This window comes from Micromys minutus (genome assembly GCF_963924665.1).
Source record: "Micromys minutus genome assembly, chromosome: 4".
NCBI classification, from domain to species: domain Eukaryota; kingdom Metazoa; phylum Chordata; class Mammalia; order Rodentia; family Muridae; genus Micromys; species Micromys minutus.
Genome location: NC_137973.1, coordinates 20,865,229 through 20,883,972, shown reverse-complemented (window position 1 = coordinate 20,883,972; position 18,744 = coordinate 20,865,229). Strand labels below are relative to the sequence as shown.

Genomic DNA, 18,744 nt, shown 5'->3' with positions numbered 1-18,744 from the left:
TGAGTAATGTAGCATAATCACAAAAGAACACAGATGGTATGCAATCACTGATAAGTGGATATTAGCCCAAAAGCTTGGAATACCCAAGAAACAATTCACAGATCATGTGAAACTCAAGAAGTTAGAAGACAAAGAGTAAATGCTTCAGCTCTTCTTAGAAGGGGGAACAAAATATTCACAGGAGGAAATATAGAGACAAATTTTGGAACAGACACTGAAGGAAAGGTCATCCAGAGACTGCCCCACTCAGGGATCTATCTCATATACAGTCACCAAACCCAGACAATATTGTGGATGCCAAAAAGTGCATGCTGACAGGAGCGTGATACAGTTGTCTCCTGAGAGGCTCTGCCAGAGCATGACAAATATAGAAGTGGATGCTTTCAATCAACCACTGGACTGAAAACGGGGTCACCAATGGAGAAGTTAGAAAAAGGACTGAAGGAGTTGAAAGGGTTTGCAACCCCATGGGAAGAACAACAATATCAACCAACCCCTCAGAGCTCCCAGAGACTAAACCACCCAACAACAATATCAACCAACCCCTCAGAGCTAACCACCCACCAACCAAAGAATACACATGGAGGGACCCATGGCTCCAGCCCCACATGTAGCAGAGAATGTTCTTATTGGGATTCAATGAGAGGAGAGGCCTTCGGCTCTTCGAAAGCTTGATGCCCCAGTGTAGAGGAATGCCAGGGCAGGGAGATGGGAGAGAACAGGTCAGAAAAGACTTTCATAGAGGCAGAGGGAGGGGGGATGGGATAGGGGGATTCTGGAGGGGAAACCAGGAAAGGGACTAACATTTAAAACGTAAGTAAAGAAAATATCCAATAAAAAAAAAGAATGAAGAAACTAAAGTCTTGGATTTTATATTTAAGTATAATATATTTTTTGAGTTTTGTGGAAATTACAGATTTTGTATCCAGTGATGGCTTTTAAAGTTTGTATATATCGGAGTATAATCTGACAGGTTTTCCTATTTCTTTACATTTTATTATCTTAAATATCAGGGAAATGGTGGCCACTGCGGTTAAAGGAACGGCTGGAGCCTTTCAGCTCCCGAGCAAGCCTGGGGTCTTCTTCTCCATCATCCTGCCTTCAGTTCCGATGAGTACAGGGGACTGTTCTCCAAGCAGATGGTAGAGTGGAGAGTGCGGCAAGGCAGGGCACAGACACTGTTTTCAAAAAGAAATGCGTCCAAATGCCCTACCGTACAATGTAGACCAATGGCCAGTGAGTCACTTTAGCTTCACCAACACATCTAGAAAGGAATTCTTCCATCAGCAGATGGTTTCAGCAGCACATGTTTACATACGTGTGCATCTTCCGTGCATGCCCTATCTGTTCTGTATCTTCAGAGTTAACTAGTGGTTCTGAACCATCTAGTACCCATGCTAGAAATCCTTGCAGAAATGTTTCTGAGCCACACCTCTGTGAGATATGTCCGTAGGTGTGTCTTCTGTGTAGAGAAGAAAATCAAGGCTCTGAAATATCTAAGGAGCTTTCTCTTGGTATGAGATTAAATGTTTAACAAGTCTGGATTCCAGCCTTCTATCTGCAACCAATGAGTTATACAGTTTTGGCCATTGTGTTTAAATTCCATGAACTACATTGTACGACATGGATTCAAAGTTAAATACCACTCCAGGTAACTGGACTAGTGTTCAAAAAGCTCCTATTATGACTACTATACTAGTAATTTGGGAAGTTTGTATTATTATTACAGCAACTATAAAGATTATTATAAGGTGATGACTATAGTGATTATAGTTATACGTTGTATAATGATATACTGCTAATATATTGGTGGAAGTTGTAGCGGCCAATGATGGAAATGAACTTTATTATATGACCCTTTATTATATTTTAGATGATTTGGCCCTGTATCGTAGATTATATCGCTTCTTGATATATTGTAGATGACATGACCCACTGTTATATTGTAGATGATATGGTCTTCTGTTATAGTGTGTTATAGAGAAGAGCTGGAAACTTCACAAATCTTATAAATAAGCTCAAGGCTCTCAATGTGCCTGAGAAGTGCTATGTGACCTCAGGAATCCATAGAAAATACTCAGAAGCTAGACTCTCTCTGCATAGATATTTAGGATATCATACATCGAGAGATACACTCAGTCCTGGTTTCTCCAACACAGTTCATTTAACACATAATAAAAAAGCAGAGTCTTAACAAGCTATGAGTGCTTTGGACAACACTTCCGGTTCCACTGGTCGCATATACCTCCAAAGCCATGCTATACCGTGATAATTTGCTCTGGAGGTGAGTTTTCAAGAAGGGATGCAAAGCACAGAGCAATCAGGGCCACGTGTGGGAAAGCCAGGTCTTAGTACTGAGGAACAGCACCAGTGGAGACATGCAGAAGAAAGACTACTTGAGCTGCTCCTTTGGGTCAATGCCATTAAGGGACTCATGACCTACTTAGTTTCTAAGCTAACCCAACAGAATACTGTCACAAAGAGACGTGGCTATGCACTTGATCATTGCTAGAACCCTTTTATCAGGGCTCCCAGCATGGGGAAGAGTAAGACAAGATTGCCTCAAGAGAGGCCACAATCTCAGCCACCTGGTCATCTCCAGGGTGACCATTAGAACTGCAGAGCCCCTTTGGGTTGCCATACAATAGGAGAGTGCTGTGATGGAATTAGAGATTACAACCTTAGAGAGTGGTTGTGGGGTGATTGAGAGGGTCCGTGGTCACCCTAAATAAAATAAAGATACACAGGTATCTCAAGTGTCCAAGTGAGCCAGAGAACAGCTTAGAGCTGCTGCCAGCAGATGTCAGGCTTGGAAGCCTGCCTGTGTCCTTAACTCCAATGGGCACAGGTCCTCAGGGAGAAGCTGACTGCTGTTCCAGCTTACCTGTGTCCTGACAGCAGCAAGAGCTTCACACTTACTGCTGCAGAGTACATTCCCAGAGCGGACAGAGGAGCAGCCTTTTAGAGCACATGGATGTAATCCTTGGCATTCACCACCCCAAACCCCAGCAAGTAAAATTGTATAAGGAAGTAAGGCGGCAGATAGTGGACCCGTGGCACTGTTTCCTTTTAAGGGCAGGAAGCTAACTGCAAAATCTACACCCTATTACTGCAGATACAAAACCACCCCATATCATCTAACTCAGAGATAATTGTCAAGTGTGGAAAAAAAATGGAGAGATGGATCAGTGTTTCAGAGCCCTTCATGTTTTTGCAGAGGACCCAGGTTCAGTTTGTAGTACCCACATGGCAGCTCCCAATCATTTATAACTCCAGTTCCGGGAGAGCTGATGCCCTCTTCTGAGCTTCACAGGTACTGAGCTCCTGTCACATGCATACATACAAGCAAGAAAACACTCAGACGTGTAAAATAAATAAGTCCTAAAAATTAAAAAAAGTGTGGGCGGTTGTGAGATAGAGTTCTTCTGTGAGGCAGGCAATGGATACCTGGCGATATTTGATTCTAGTTTTATCCATTTAAAAATCTATCCAAGTGCCATGCAAGAAGTAGTTTTGTCACTTATAAGTTTTTGTTATTGTACTGTTATTTATTCTTGAGATGTTCATGGAAGTATATAATGTACAAAGTATCTATTTAGAGCTATGCAATGTACAAAGTATCTATTTAGAGGCATGTGATGTACAACAGCTATTTAGAGGTATGCAATGTACAATGTATCTATTTAGAGGTATGTGATGTACAACGTATCTATCCTGATCTCCCTTCCACACCCCTGAGTCTCCTCCATATTCCCATCTCATGTCCTTTACTAAAAAGAAAAGGCCAACATCAAACTCTGCTGGGTCCAGTAAGTGTTACCCATGTGTTCAAGAGTGTGGCCACTTGTGAGTAACATACCAGGGGCCAAGGAGGTGGGCTTTTTATTTTACTTATTTTATTTATTGACAAGGTAATGGTGATGTACAATTTTGATGGATCTGTTAAAAAATAAAACAAGATTGTCTCATTAAAATATTAAAAATTACCTAAACATAAGTAGTATTCTGTACTGAAAATTCCTCTAAACATACATAGGAAATAATATTTATGATGGAAACATTAAATAAAATACTTGTTTAAGGCAGTCCTTTATCTTTCACAGACAAGTCTTTGATAACAACCAGCACAAGGCTCATCCCTGCAGCGTGCCCACAGAGGACCCACTACCCCGGCACTGCCTTTGCATCTAGGCTACGCTTGCTGCAAACCAGAGGTTGTCCAAGTGTGGTCTCAGGAAAATTCGCACCAGAAACACCTGTGAGTTTGGTTCCAACTGAATCAGAAGTTCTGTCGGCGGAGCCTTGGATCTGGTTGGCCAAAGCCATTCAGGGAATTCTGACGGAGGACTGTGAAGGTAAGCTCTCAGGCTGCAGGGAGTGCAGGGTTCAGTGGACATGCTCTGGTGGGGTCGCTCTGCAGAAGGGATATCCCGGTCTGAGTTCCACATTTCCATGGAAATACAAACCTTTTCTGGCAAGACGACAGGCATTGATGTCTGCCAATGTTGCTTCCCTCTGAAGCACTGTCAGAGAGCTCAACGTTTGACCTCTGCTATCCTAAACCTCATTTTCTAGGCTTCCAGCAGAGGTTGTCCATGCACAAAGGGGAAAATGGTAGCTAAGCCAGGGCTTCTCACCTTGGCCCTAGTGACATTTAGGCTAGGCCTTTCTTGTTGCAGGAGCTGGCCTGCATGGTAGAAGTTTACCAGCATCCCTGGATTCTTCCCATTGGACACAAGGAACAATCCCTTTCCCTCCACCCCAACACCAAAGCCAAGTCTAGACAATCAGAAACCTTACCCAGATACAGCCATGGATCACCGCAGAGCAAAGGTACACTTGCCTGGGTAGCACTGACCTAAGCCAAAGCAGCACTAATCCATAGTGGCCACAAAAAAAGGAAGATGGCAGTCAGGGGACAGACTAGCTGATGCCTAGGGGACTCACACTGCAGGAGTGGCTGTGTCCCTGTCTCCACTGTACCGGCACCACCTGGCCTGCAATCAGGGCAGAGAAGAAGATCAAGATCATCTCCACGTGCATGGCTCTGGTGCACCTGGAGCATCTTCTCCTGGTTCCAGCTGCAGCAGTCACACAGGGGTGAAAAAGGTCCCAGCCACTGCATATCTGGCAAAGCAAGAACACCACTCTGGCTGTCGGTGGCTAAGCTTTGATCACAGGGTCTCCCTTGACTTCTTCCTTTCCCTTGTGATTGGGGGAAAGAGCAGCAAAATCAGTTCCTCCAGCCTTTCGCTGTGTGTGACTTTGATCTCAGACTTGTCTTTTTATTTAAGAGACCACGTTCGTTGAGAAGGCTCCAGTTGGTTCCAGATCAATTGGTTCATTGTCTCCTAACCCTAGGAGAGTCATGTGTCTGCGAAAATGCCTTAGTAACTCACGATACATACAAGGCAGTAACAGAAAGTGTAAATTGACTTCAAGTGACTTCTCCTATCTTTAAGCAAAAGGCAGTGCTGCAGACAGATGGTGCCCGTGCCAATGGTGGCGACCATCACTGAGAGGCAATGGGCTGCACGCACGGTTACATAAACACAGCCACTGCAGGGGGACGACAGGTCTAAGTGTTTTCTTGGACAAGAGTACACACATTTGGAAGATACATGGATTTCAGATTTTAGCTGGACACCTGCTGTTTGCACCTTGACCGAAGACATCACTGGAACGGCATATCAGGTCAAAAGTGACCTTGACAAAAATCTAGAGCGGTGGATCTCAACCTGTGGGCCCAGGGGATGCACATCAGATACTGTGCGTATCAATGTTTTCAATTTACAACACGAGCAAAAGTTTGTTTTTAAAGAACCAATGAGCGCATGTGAAGCGCAGGGTCACCACGACACGAAGAACGGTATTAAAGGGTCACCGCATTAGGAAGCTTGAGAAGCCCTGATCTGGGGTAAACATTCTTGACCTGGGCTTAAATTAAGATCATTAGGGAGCTTTCAGAAGTTCTAGTAGCCAAGTTGTACCTATGAATGGCAAACAAGAGATGTTGAGAGCTAACCCCCACACTGAAGGCCCCGCCCTAGTTCTTCAGCTTGGCAGAATTCACGGACTGAAAGCTTAGCCTCTGACACCTCCTCTTGCCAGTCTCACCAGCACTTTGATCATGGCTCTCCAGCCTGCAGCGATAGCAGGAAATCTATGTTCTGTGCTCAAACCATCCCATCTGTGGGATTTTACTATGCCAGGCCAAGCAAGGTAATGAAGATTTCCAGGATAGAAATTTAAAATTTTAATCATGTTTCCTTTTAATGAATGCGTAAAACTGCATTTGAATGGGAAACTGTGTGATATTTACAAACACATACAGGCTGAGTAATGTTGAAAGCATCCGTTTTTTTTTTGTTTGTTGTTTTGTTTGTTTGTTTTTTTTTTTAAATCCTCACTTGATTTTAAAGGTGGTTAAGACTGGGAATCGCTGGGCCAAAGGAGAGAGGAGGGAGAGGGAGGCAAAGGGACACAAAGTGGGAGGGAGAGAGTTGGGGAAGGAAGGGAAAGGGAAGGGAGGTGGAGGAAGGGGGAGGGAGAAAGAAAGGGAGAAGAGGAGAGGAAGAAGGGAAGGGAGAGAGGAAGGGAGGACAGAGGGAAGGAGGGAGGAAGGGAGAGAGGGAGGGAGGGAGAGGAGTAAGAAAGGGGGGGAGAGAGAGAGAAGAGAGGAGGGGAGAGGGAGGAGAGGGAGAGAGAGAGACCTAAAGTCAGTTCGAACAGGAGAGAGGAGGAAATGTAGCTCCAAGACACTGTGATTTCAGTTGCAGTGGAGAACCCTCAGTCACTCTTCTGAAGGTACTTTTCTAGTTCTGGCTGGTTGCCACATGCATGTTCAGTTAGCTAGTGTTGCAGTCAGAAGCCGGTGACCTCGCAAAGGTTCTTGTTGGCTATGCTGTTCATTTAGGATCTTCCCTTTCCCAGCATCCCTACAGGGCCTGGAAGTAGCCAGCATTTCAGAAAAGGGCTTCATCCAAACCTCAGGGGTGCCCCCTGCTGGATAAGACAAATAAATCTAAAATTCTGAGATTCTTAAAATGCCTGGTAGAGTTGGCTTGGAGTTGGACTTAGGGAAGGGACAGAAATGGACAGAAAGAGATGTAAATGAATCAGAGCCCTTCACTTATCAAGTGAGGATGCTGGGGGCAAATTGGGGAAGATGCGTATATAAGGTCAGTGGATCTGTGGGAAGCCGATCTCAGAAGACAAGAACTATTTTTAAAAGCTTATAAGAAATACACTCACTCCCTGTAAGAAATGGAAGCAAAGAAAAAGAAATGACAGTCTAAGAACTTATGTCTTTTACAGACCTAAATCCAAAATGAGCATTAAATATTCTGTGAAATGAATAAACTTTCCACATAGTCCATGTGGGTGGACATGTGGATTCACCATCGATCTAAAATGAGATTTCAGTAGATAGCCAAATCTGCCTTATGATAGTAATCCATTGTGTGTGCACATGTGTGCACGTGCACACATGCACACACACATCCCGCCGCACACGCCCATATATGTCTAATGGAAATCTATCTTAAGTGGCTTAATGAAAATGGAAGTACTTTGAAGAGCATAAATTAGTATACACATGTAATAAGTATCTCCTATTTTGAATAGGAATACATTCATAATTGATTACTCTAATGCAAGAAGGGAGGGGCTTTCATTTTTATTTCTTTCATGTGGTGCTCGAAGTACCCAATGGCCCCACTGTGGGTCCCAAAACACAGAGAAAACAGCAGTTAAAGAAAACCAGATGTCTCATGTGCCTAAAATAAACGAGAACTTCATAGTGCCACATTTCTAAGAACACACTAATCTAACTTGGTGGTACTGCATGGGTCACATTGCAGAAGGCATATAAAATCCACACTCTTTGGGTCTAAAGTATCAGTATTACATACACACATGCTAGCTTGCCCCCTCTCTATCTTAGAGCATTTACAAATACAAGGATGACTCCGTTCAGTCTCTCAAACTGTTAAGAAGAGAATCTTGTTGTTAAGAAAAACAGCCATAAAAATACTAATAACCTACTTTTGTGCATCATCTGTAGAAAGAAAGCTTCGAGAGCTGGAAAACATAAAAGGACACATTGAAATCGCTTTATTTTCTCAACATGTATTTTAAAACATTACATGAGAAATACAAACTAAGAAAAAAAAAGAGTCACGGTCTCCACCACCGGAATCATTTAGGATGAAAGTAATTATAAAAGAGCTTGCTTACAGAATAAAAACAAAACAAACGGAAAACACAGCAAAACACCAGCAACCAGCTCACTATTAATAAATATTGGCTTCTTTTCCTAGGCCAGAAAACCAGCTGTGTCTCCATTCCTCTACTTTTGTTTTGGCAAATCAGTCAAGATTGCCAAATCCCATGGGCAGTGGCCCATTAGCTTCAGGGCTGTGGCTTGTAAATCCAGTGTGCCTAAAAGCCATCTGCTTGGTAGTGTCTGGGCCAATGCCAATGGGCACACACCAGCCCTGAGGTCACGGCTTTAGAGTCAGAGCTGACTAGAAGCTGTATTTGTTTGGAGTACTGTTCTGCTTCTAGGTCAGGAGGTACTACTGAGCAGAGACCATTTCTTTGCAGTTGAACAGGATCCACCAAAGACTGCCTTCAATGAACTGAAGCCTTCAAACCAATCAATAGAAAAATAGAACCTCACCATAGCTTACTTCTGAGGCTAAGCAGTGTTAAAAGATACACCATTCAAAAGCTGAAAATCCCCCAAAGACAGCAAAGAGAAGGCAGACAGAACATTAGTTAATACAGATCTAGTATTAGCCAGATTACACTTTCTTCAAAAGGTGTAAGCAGTTCTGACATGGTTCGGTCGAGGATTTCCAAGTCAAACAGACTGTCTGAATGTGTGCTTCTGTGAGGGGCAAGAGGAATCCACTGAGAAGAGAAACCAAGGCTCTGGGTGAATCTCTTATGTTTCTTAGATAGGCTTCTGCAATATTTTCCAGGTGACGCCAGGAAGCGAGAAGTGGTTAGTGCAGCACTTGGCACTGGTATCTGCCCCATGGCTCCCACAGGTGGGACCTAGATAGCAGCTGGCCTCAGGTGACAAGTTCTAGAAACACAGAAACTTTCAAATAATAGCAGTACCCATGTGTGGTGTTTTGAGTGATAGTGTCCTTATAGGCTGACATCGAGGAAATATTAGGAGGTGTGGCTTTGCTGGAGTTAAGTTTAGCCTTGTTTGGGGAGGGGTGTAACTGGGGATGGGCTTTGGGATTTCCAAAGCCTATGCCAGGGCGGGTGCAGTGTCGCATTCTGTCTGTGACATGCAGGTCAGAAGTGAGCTCTTCGACTGCTCCAGAGCCAGCTAGCATGACAGACTCACCCTTTGAAATTGTAAACAAGCCTCGAGACGCCCCCCCCCCCTTCTGCCATTATAGATCTTTAGGTTAATGGTGCTGAATGTTAAAACTAGATTCAACCAGAAAACTAAGTATTCAATAGGACGAACAGTGTATATGCCTTTTTTTTTTTAGTAATAAAGTCCTGGGTATAATTGTCTTCAAAAGCCCTATGGATTCTATCAGGTTTTAAATAGAGAATGATAAATTATTCTTTTGAAGCCTAGAAAAGTTGAAGGCATAGAATTGTACCTAAGACATTTTCTGTTAACTACCAGTGGTGATTTCCTTAGATAGCATGATGTCGAAACTATTATTTCCTAGCAAAAAAGTTGTTCCAGTCCTCAGCAGTACAACCTCTTCTACTCTACCAGGGTGGCACCTACTTTTGGGGGCCACATTTTCTGAGATACTATTTGGTAAGCTCATTCAAGATCCTAGGAGTCTGGAAATGATGTGGAGACTGAAATTTGTCTGGAAAGATGAGCGTATAAAAAAAGTCAAGACTGAGGTGGAGCACGGGACTCTGAAATCCATGACATGTCCTTCGAGACCATCTGAGCACTGCACTGGCTTAGAGGCAGGAAGACAGAGGAGGGAACGGAGCAGTCTAGGAGTTGACCCAAGTGCATATGATAAAGGAGCTACTTAGAACCAGTTTGGGGAAAGGGGGGATTGTTCAATAAATGGTGATGAGACAAGGGGTGAGGTCTTTGGAGAAACATAAGTTGGGGCCATCTATTGTCATTCTGTATTTCTAAATCAGCCCCATATGGATCAAATATTTAAATAAATGTAAGGACAAAAACTCTTAAAAGCCTTAGGAGAAAATGTGGATAAATATTTTCATATATCTTGTGGTAGATGAGACATTTAGAAAGATGATATAGAGTCCAAAATGATGAGAGCCAAGCAGCTGACGGGTTCTGAGCATATAAGAATCAAATCTATTACAGATGCCTCCACCCAAGGACAAACCAGGGAAAGAAAACCAACCCCACAGGCAGAAAGGCAATAGGCCAGATGTAAAAAGAGCTGTGTAGTATATATTTTGAAAGGTACAAGATTCCAAAGGATGGAGTATGTGAACAGGAAATTCACAAAAGAAACGCAAATGGCCAATATATTTGAGTAAAGATGTTCAAACTCACCAATAATGACCATTAAAAAAAAAAAAAAAGATAATGAAGTAAAAACAAGATGTTCCAGTGAAATATGGGAAGCCCAATGTATGTCATTGACTCTACTCCCTCTCAGGGGGCTGGGAGACATCAGGAGAACAAACTGGTACGCACCTCCAAACAGAAGGAGAGAAGGAGATCCGAGCAGCAATTACAGGATTGCAAAGCAGTTGCACTCTGGGAAAATAACATGGAGGCAGGATACCGGGAGAGGTCAGCACAGGAAGGCACAAAGTCAGCTGACCATGCTAACACCCTGGGAGGGGGGTTGACTGAGGCTCCCCAAGAGTTCTGGGGTAGCAACACACCTGGGATTGACAGCAGCAGGTTCAGCTGAGCGTCAGTCGAAGGCCTCTATGCTGACTAATAGGAAGAACAGACTCCCTCCAGCTTCCAACCCTAGTAGGCTGTGTAGATCTGGGGTGGATAGGCAGATTACAATAATTAGGGGCTGTGCATGTGGGCTTCTGTTGTGTTATTAGCCTTATGGGCAGGATACAGACCTGCCCATTGACTCAGAGTGTTGACCAGACACACCCCACGTATGGAAAACAAGAAGGTTCCATTCTGTGGAAGCAATCTAACCCCAGAGAAAGGACCTATAGCCGCCGACAGTTCTCGTTCACCCTGAGAAAATGTCCTGCAGGTCAGCTACCAGCACTGTCTGCTGCCTGTGTTCTCTGTTGCAAGAGAGCATCCATAGTCAGAAACTAACAGAAGCATAACCAGATAATTCCACAAAGACCCACAGGCCAGGGAATTCTAGGTTCTGTCAAACTGTCAACTAACTCGAACATCTTTCAAGTGGCAAAGCCAGAACAATCAACTCAGAAACTATTAACGTCCCCTGGCCACATCTGAACACATGCTGAGTCCCTGTTAAGGAACTCATGCCATAGGGCATAAAAAAAAAAAACCTCAAAACCAAACAGACAAGAAAAGATTGGGTTGTGCCAGCCGAAATTCTTGAAAGAAGAAGTTATGACCCCTCTTTCTGTACAACTGATTCTTTCCTTCAAAAATTGTTTGAAATCACTTGTATGATTTGAGACGTCTCACATGTACAAATGGTGTTTAAAGTGGTTCACAAGAGGCACGCGGAGGCTCCTTTTGGAGCGCCGAGTTCTTAGACACTGTCTTATAAGAGTGGTAGGGTTGTAGTGACGGTGTTCAGAGGCCATCGGTTCACCGGTTCATCAGCAGGACAAGTGACGAGCGCAGCTCCCTCCCCTCCCGCTTCTCTCGGTGTGGCTGTGTGGCGTCGGCTAGTGACCTGTTGGGTGTTGATGGCCGCGCCCGGAAGGTGAAGTTCGGACAGGTGGAGTCAACACCAGCAGTAGCCAACCTGGACCTGAGTTGGCACAGAGGAGACCTCAAGTTCTTTTCATCTATTTGACTCCAGTCATGTCCACGATGCCCAACCTGTGAAGGTCTCTTACCATCTTACCAGCTGGAAACGAGATGTCCCTGCTCTTTTCTCGATGCAACTCCATTGTCTCCATCAAGAAGGATAAGCGACACATGGCTGAGGTGAATGCTTCCCCTCTCAAGCACTTTGTCACTGCCAAGAAAAAGATCAATGGCATCTTTGAGCAGCTGGGGGCCTACATCCAAGAGAGTGCCAGCTTCCTTGAAGACACCCACAGGAATGCAGAACTGGACCCAGTTACCACGGAAGAGCAGGTCCTGGATGTCAAAGGGTACCTGTCCAAGGTCAGGGCCATCAGCGAGGTGCTGGCCAGGTGGCACATGAAGGTGGCTTTTTTTGGCCGGACGAGCAATGGGAAGAGCACCGTGATCAATGCCATGCTCTGGGACAAGGTTCTGCCATCTGGGATTGGCCATACCACCAATTGCTTCCTACGGGTTGGGGGCACAGATGGCCACGAGGCCTTCCTCCTCACCGAGGGCTCGGAAGAAGAGTGTCAAGACCGTGAACCAGCTTGCCCATGCCCTCCATCAGGATGAGCAGCTGCATGCAGGCAGCCTGGTGAGTGTGATGTGGCCCAACTCCAGATGTCCGCTTCTGAAGGATGACCTCGTGCTGATGGACAGTCCTGGGATCGATGTCACCACGGAGCTGGACAGCTGGATTGATAAGTTTTGCCTGGATGCTGATGTGTTTGTACTGGTGGCCAACTCAGAGTCCACGCTGATGCAGGTGGAGAAGCAGTTCTTCCACAGAGTGAGTGAGCGTCTCTCCCGGCCCAACATCTTCATCCTCAACAACCGCTGGGATGCGTCTGCCTCGGAGCCTGAGTACATGGAGGAGGTGCGGCGGCAGCACATGGAACGCTGTACCAGCTTTCTGGTGGATGAGCTGGGAGTGGTGGATCGAGCTCAGGCTGGAGACCGGATCTTCTTTGTGTCTGCCAAGGAGGTGCTCAGTGCTAGGGTCCAGAAAGCCCAGGGCATGCCAGAAGGAGGCGGCGCTCTTGCAGAAGGTTTTCAAGTGAGGATGTTTGAGTTTCAGAATTTCGAGAGGCGATTTGAGGAGTGCATTTCCCAGTCTGCAGTAAAGACCAAATTTGAGCAGCACACAGTCCGGGCCAAACAGATTGCAGAGGCCGTTTGTCTCATCACGGATTCCCTGCACATTGCAGCTCAGGAGCAGTGGGTTTATTGTCTTGAAATGCGGGAAGAGCAGCAAGACCGGCTGAGATTTATTGACAAGCAGCTGGAGCTCCTGGCTCAAGACTATAAGCTACGAATTAAGCAGATTACAGAGGAAGTGGAAAGGCAGGTGTCCACAGCCATGGCTGAAGAGATCAGACGCCTCTCTGTGCTGGTTGACGAGTACCAGATGGACTTCCACCCATCCCCAGTTGTCCTCAAGGTTTATAAGAATGAACTGCACCACCATATAGAGAAAGGCCTGGGCCGGAACATGACTGACCGCTGCTCCACAGCCATCGCCAATTCACTGCAGACTATGCAGCAGGACATGATAGACGGCTTGAAGCCCCTTCTTCCTGTGTCTGTGCGGAATCAGATAGACGTGCTGGTCCCTCGGCAGTGTTTCTCCCTCAGCTATGACCTGAACTGTGACAAGCTGTGTGCTGACTTTCAGGAGGACATTGAGTTCCACTTCTCCCTTGGATGGACTATGCTAGTGAACAGGTTTCTGGGCCCTAAGAATAGCCGCCAGGCCTTGCTGGGCTACAATGATCAGGTTCAGCGTCCTCTCCCTCTCACACCTGCCAACCCCAGCATGCCACCCTTGCCACAGGGCTCCCTCACCCAGGAGGAGCTCATGGTCTCCATGGTTACTGGCCTGGCCTCTCTGACATCTAGGACCTCCATGGGCATTCTCGTGGTCGGAGGAGTGGTATGGAAGGCAGTGGGCTGGAGATTCATCGCCCTCTCCTTTGGATTGTATGGCCTCCTGTATATCTACGAGCGACTGACCTGGACCACCAAAGCCAAGGAGAGGGCCTTCAAACGCCAGTTTGTAGAATACGCCAGTGAGAAACTGCAGCTCATCATCAGTTATACTGGCTCTAACTGCAGCCACCAAGTCCAGCAGGAATTGTCTGGGACATTTGCTCACCTGTGCCAGCAAGTTGACATCACCCGAGATAATCTGGAGCAGGAAATTGCTGCCATGAACAAGAAAGTCGAGGCTCTGGATTCACTTCAGAGCAAAGCCAAATTGCTCAGGAATACAGCTGGCTGGTTGGACAGCGAACTCAACATGTTCACACACCAGTACCTGCAGCCCAGCAGATAGTGGGCGGCCAGGGCGGACCTGCACTGAGAAGAGGCAGGGCCGCACCTCCCATAAGCTTTAGTCCTTGGCCGCTGCAGAGAGAAGGAAAGCACCCACTGTCTTGTACCAGTTACTCCCCACCCCCTGCAGGAAGACCCCCGGCTCATACCCTAATGGACACCAACACGGACTGGACAGCTCAGCCCCAAGGAGTCATGCATGTATCTGTGTCTGCTCACCACGCTCAGTCAGTTGAAAGTCACTGCATTTGATAAGGTCTTCCTCAGGATGGCACCCTGCAGAATGACTGGCAGGAGCCTTCACAGGCATCAGGCAGCACTCCTACAGAGAGACAGTGTTGGGGGTGACTGGACTCTCCAGAAACATTCAGGATACTTCTGGAGTTGCCAAGTTTGTCTCAGAAGAACTAGTATCTTGCATCTGGCCCTCAGCTTTAGCACTTTTTCCCACTTGCAGAGTCTCTCAGTTGTGTGTGGTGGCCAGGCTCAACACACCCTGGGCTCTAGACTCAACCAGCTTATGTGGGAAGCCGGAGACCCTTGCCAGCCAGAGCAAAGTAAGAGCTCAGGAGAAGGTATGTGAACTAGGGTGTCCGATGTGGTGGTGCTGTCGGTGTCTGGCACTGTGATGACAAGGGACTTGCCTCCCTCCTTGCTCTTACTTCAGCTCTTGGCCTGTTAGTCCTGGTTTAGTAAGTAGTAAGAGCTAGTTGCTCCAGATGGCGAATGAATGTAGCAGGAGGAATGGTGGAAGATGGGAGCTGCCGGGTTAGTACAGAAGAGGTCTCTATCTGACCTAGCACTGAGGGGCTCACAAACCTAAGGCTCAGCTTGCTAATTTTAGCTCATCCCTGCCTTGCTACAAGCTCCCTGTGGCCACCATTCTCTGGCCTGGCCTGTGCCGATACTGCAGCTGGTTAAGAGCAGCACGAGAAGCCCAGCAGCTGTCCTGCCCCGACCCGACCCCTCTAGCCTCCCCTCTCCTGCTCCCGAAGCCTCCCGCTGCTTGCTTGGCCTCATGTCAACACTGAACTCACTGTTGAGTGTTGAAATTGGTAATAGTCAAAGCAGGGAGGATTCCAGTCACCAAGGTTGATTGTCTTAGAAAAGCAGTTTTAGAGTGATGAATCCTTTGTAGGACAGGGAAAGCGCGTCTTTAGATAAACCATTGGGCTCCAACCCCTCCCAGAAGCCCACAACCAAGAGATCTCTGTGGGACACTGTCCTGCTGGTTGGGTGCCCCATGGGCCATGTCCTCTCCTGCCATGTCTGCGTGTTCACTCGCCCCTCAGTCTGCCCGTTTCGCTGGGACAGTGATGGTCTTGGTCAAGGTCAGCATGTAGTGGAAAGGCCTAGTGAGTGTATTGCCAGACTGGATAAATGGGGTCATCTCAGGGGGTCAGGACAAGTCAGTGTCATGTAATCCCAATGAGTGTTATGTTCTTTTCTGGGGGTGGGGGAGGGTAGAATAAACTCAGATTCTTTTCAGTATAAAAAAAAAAGTGGTTCACTAGACTACAGGGCCTGTGGTTGGCGTTTGCCTAGGAAGGAGAGCTGAGGTTCTAGACCATGCTGTTTGATACTATTGTTCATTTGGTCAGTGACTTAGTCACTTAACAAATGTATACTGAGGACTAGCCATTTGTTAGACTCAGTTCTGCATACTAGGAAGCCAGCAGCTGGCAAATATGACCAGGAGCCAGCGCTCCTGAATCTTTGATGCTGATGGAGGTTCTCAGACAAGCAAACGCACAAGCGGACACGCTAAAGGTGATGGAGAGAAAGCAAATGGGGTGAGGTTTAGAGCGGTGGGGTGTTAACAAATATAGCCTTGTCAGTAGCTGGTCCAGTCTCTCTGTATGTCCCCAGCTCTGTGAAGTCTAATTGAAAGCAGCTCTTGGTTCTAAGACCAGCTCAAAGGACCACCCTCTTGCCACACCCTTCCTGCTCTCTTCCCTGCATCAGGGGCAGTCCTTTGTGGTTAGTCTTCCACTTTCAATGGGATACTTTTTTCCTTATTTTAAAGATTCAGGCTCCAGAAGAAAAGCCCGCTTCTAATGGTATCGATATCTAGCCTGCACACATAAATACAGTGCAGCCCAGAGCTGTCCCAGGCACAAACAAAAATTAGACTGAATTTTCAATTCCCACCAATAGGAGGCAAGAACTAGCCAGGCAGAACTTCAGGCATCAGCATCGTCAAACTCCCTGGAGGTTGACAAGCTAATTCATTCCTCCCCCTTCACGTAAGTTTGAATCAGAACCTTGGGGTAGAGCCCAGCAAGGTACCCTTTAAGGAGACGTGTAGTAATTCAGAAGTACTCTTAGATTGATTCTTTCAAGGCCACAGGAGAAGTATCAGGGTCTTTACTCTGAGCCAGTGGAAGCTAGTGGGAACGAATCCCGAACAGGCCGGGAGAGAATGAAGAAAGCCCGGGAAGAAGGAAGAAAGAGAATCGGAACATTTTCCAGAACGTCCCGAGACCCTGCCTCCATTCTGGGCCGGCTTACACCCCTGTGGGCGGAGTCTTGGAGACTAGACATTGCCGCGTGCTTTCCGGGCCACATCCTCAGGACCCGAACGGGGTTTCTGGCCCGCGCCCCCGCCGGTACCTGCTTGAGCTGCAGGGGTGCCTCTAGCACGGTGGCCACCCTGCGCCCCGCCATGACCGTCGCCGTGTCGGATCCCCTAGGGGAGAGTGTGGCAGAGTCCGCGTGGGAGCCGAGCTGGCGTTGGTTGGGCGAGTGGCCTGGCCCTGGCTGCGCAATGCGGTGCCTCCTCCGGAGCCCAGGTCACCAGGCACCGTGCACCTCTCCAGCCTAGTGCGCTGCACCCCCAGCCTCACGACGCGCAGCACGGGCGCGTTCTGCGGGTCCTCCTAGATAATGGAGCGGCCTGTGTCTTGCCCCGCCCCGCACTCCCTGCTGGAACCAGAGGTGACTGGGCTGGAGGAGGGTCCAGAACAGGTAGGAAGAGGTGTGGGGAGTTCAGAACCAATCGATCAGAGCCAGCAAGGGGCAGGGGTGGAGAAGAGGGAGAGTAAAGGAAGAGTAAAGGGAGAGGGAGAGTGGTGTGGAGAAGGCAAGGAAGGAGGGCGACCAGAGGGCATGGGAAAGGAAGAAGGGCAGAGAAAGAGGAAGGAGAGGAGGAAGGAAAAGGAGAAGGGCAGAGATTGGAAGAAGCAGAGAGAAGGTGTTGAGAGACAGAAGGAAGAAAGAGGTTTCCTTTGTCGCTCTCTGGCAGAGGGGTTCATTAGAACAAAGTATGGTTGGCAGCCCAGACGATGAGCTTGGACCTCCCTTGGACCTCAGATCTTGTTTCCTGGGTCACACTGTTCCTCCACCAACAGTACTTTCAAAGATAACAAAACCGAGAAATTCCACCATGAAGAATATGCAGAGTTCTATGGTCCTCCGGGTGGTGCTCTAGGACCTGTAGGGTCTCTTGGGAGATCACTCACCACTTACCCTTGCCTTCTACCTTCAGCGGGCACCTCTCTCATAACACCAAGTGCAAATTTATTCAAGCATACAACGAAGAAGCACACGGTCTACAGAATGCATTTTTACTTCTTCACCCGATAGAGGTTACTACTGGAGCTTAAAAGACCTACTCACTGGTCACAGCTCTGCAGTTGGGGGACTCACTGTCTAGCAGAGGTCAGGGACAGACAGACATCCAAGGACAACTCGTGAGGGTCAGTGTGTATGCTTGGAGACTGGGTCTATCAGAAGGGCTATGACAACCCCTCACTTCTGGATCCTCTCCGAGGTGCTCTGGTCTAGGGGATGTTGGCTAGGGCATGAGAATTTCTCTTTTTAACAGGGTTCCTGGTGCTGATGCTGCTGTTGGTTATCACCATAGATTTCCCTGGAGTGACTGGGGATAGTGCTAGAGGGAAAGAGGGTGTGAAGGCCTGGAAACTGGAAGGGTACAGCGAACAGAAGGAACCATAATAAAAACCTTGGTTGACACGGACACTTGCTGTGCCCCAGGTGCTGCACCAGGTCGTTTATATGCCTTGACTCATTCACTCACCGGCCCCACAGGCATATTCTGAATCTAAAGAACGATGGCTCAGAAGCTTGGTAAAGTGCCAGTGGGTATACCTCGGTGGTACAGCCCTTGCCTAGCATGCAGAGCCCTTGGATTCCTTTCCCAGTCCTGGGGGAAGGTTTCTTGACACTTTAAAGCTACTAGGTTGTGTGGTAGGAATTTGAAGCCTGAGAAGCCTGAATCTGCTGCCTGGGCTCTTACCCACTCAAGACCGTGGCTATGAAAGTCTATGTGATTCATATTAGGCAGTGCGGATGGTGGCTTCAGGAGAATGGAATGTAATTTCCAGTCTGATGTGAGGGTATAACTAGATTTGTCTCTTGGCTCCAAGGGAGCCTTCAGTGTGTTTGTTGGGATCTGTGTTAGAGGTAGAGGGTGGACAGATTCAGACAGA

At 47.1% G+C, this 18,744-nt stretch overlaps 2 protein-coding genes across 2 annotated transcripts in view; one reads left to right on the top strand and one right to left on the bottom strand.

Moving 5' to 3' along the window:
- Window positions 1–5,043, bottom strand: part of RNF175 (ring finger protein 175) — a gene marked incomplete at both ends in the record, with an annotated part of 32,347 nt that extends 27,304 nt beyond the window's left edge. The window contains 1 exon segment of the mRNA XM_080915359.1: window positions 4,948–5,043. Coding sequence (XP_080771485.1) covers window positions 4,948–5,043 — 96 coding nt within the window.
- Window positions 5,044–12,024: 6,981 nt separating this feature from the next.
- LOC308419818 (mitofusin-2-like) lies at window positions 12,025–14,648 on the top strand. Its single transcript, XM_080915639.1, is given in 2 exon segments — window positions 12,025–12,477; window positions 12,479–14,648. Coding segments are annotated over 2 exon segments (2,268 nt in total). The 5' UTR covers window position 12,025; the 3' UTR covers window positions 14,295–14,648.
- The last annotated feature ends 4,096 nt before the right edge of the window (window positions 14,649–18,744 follow it).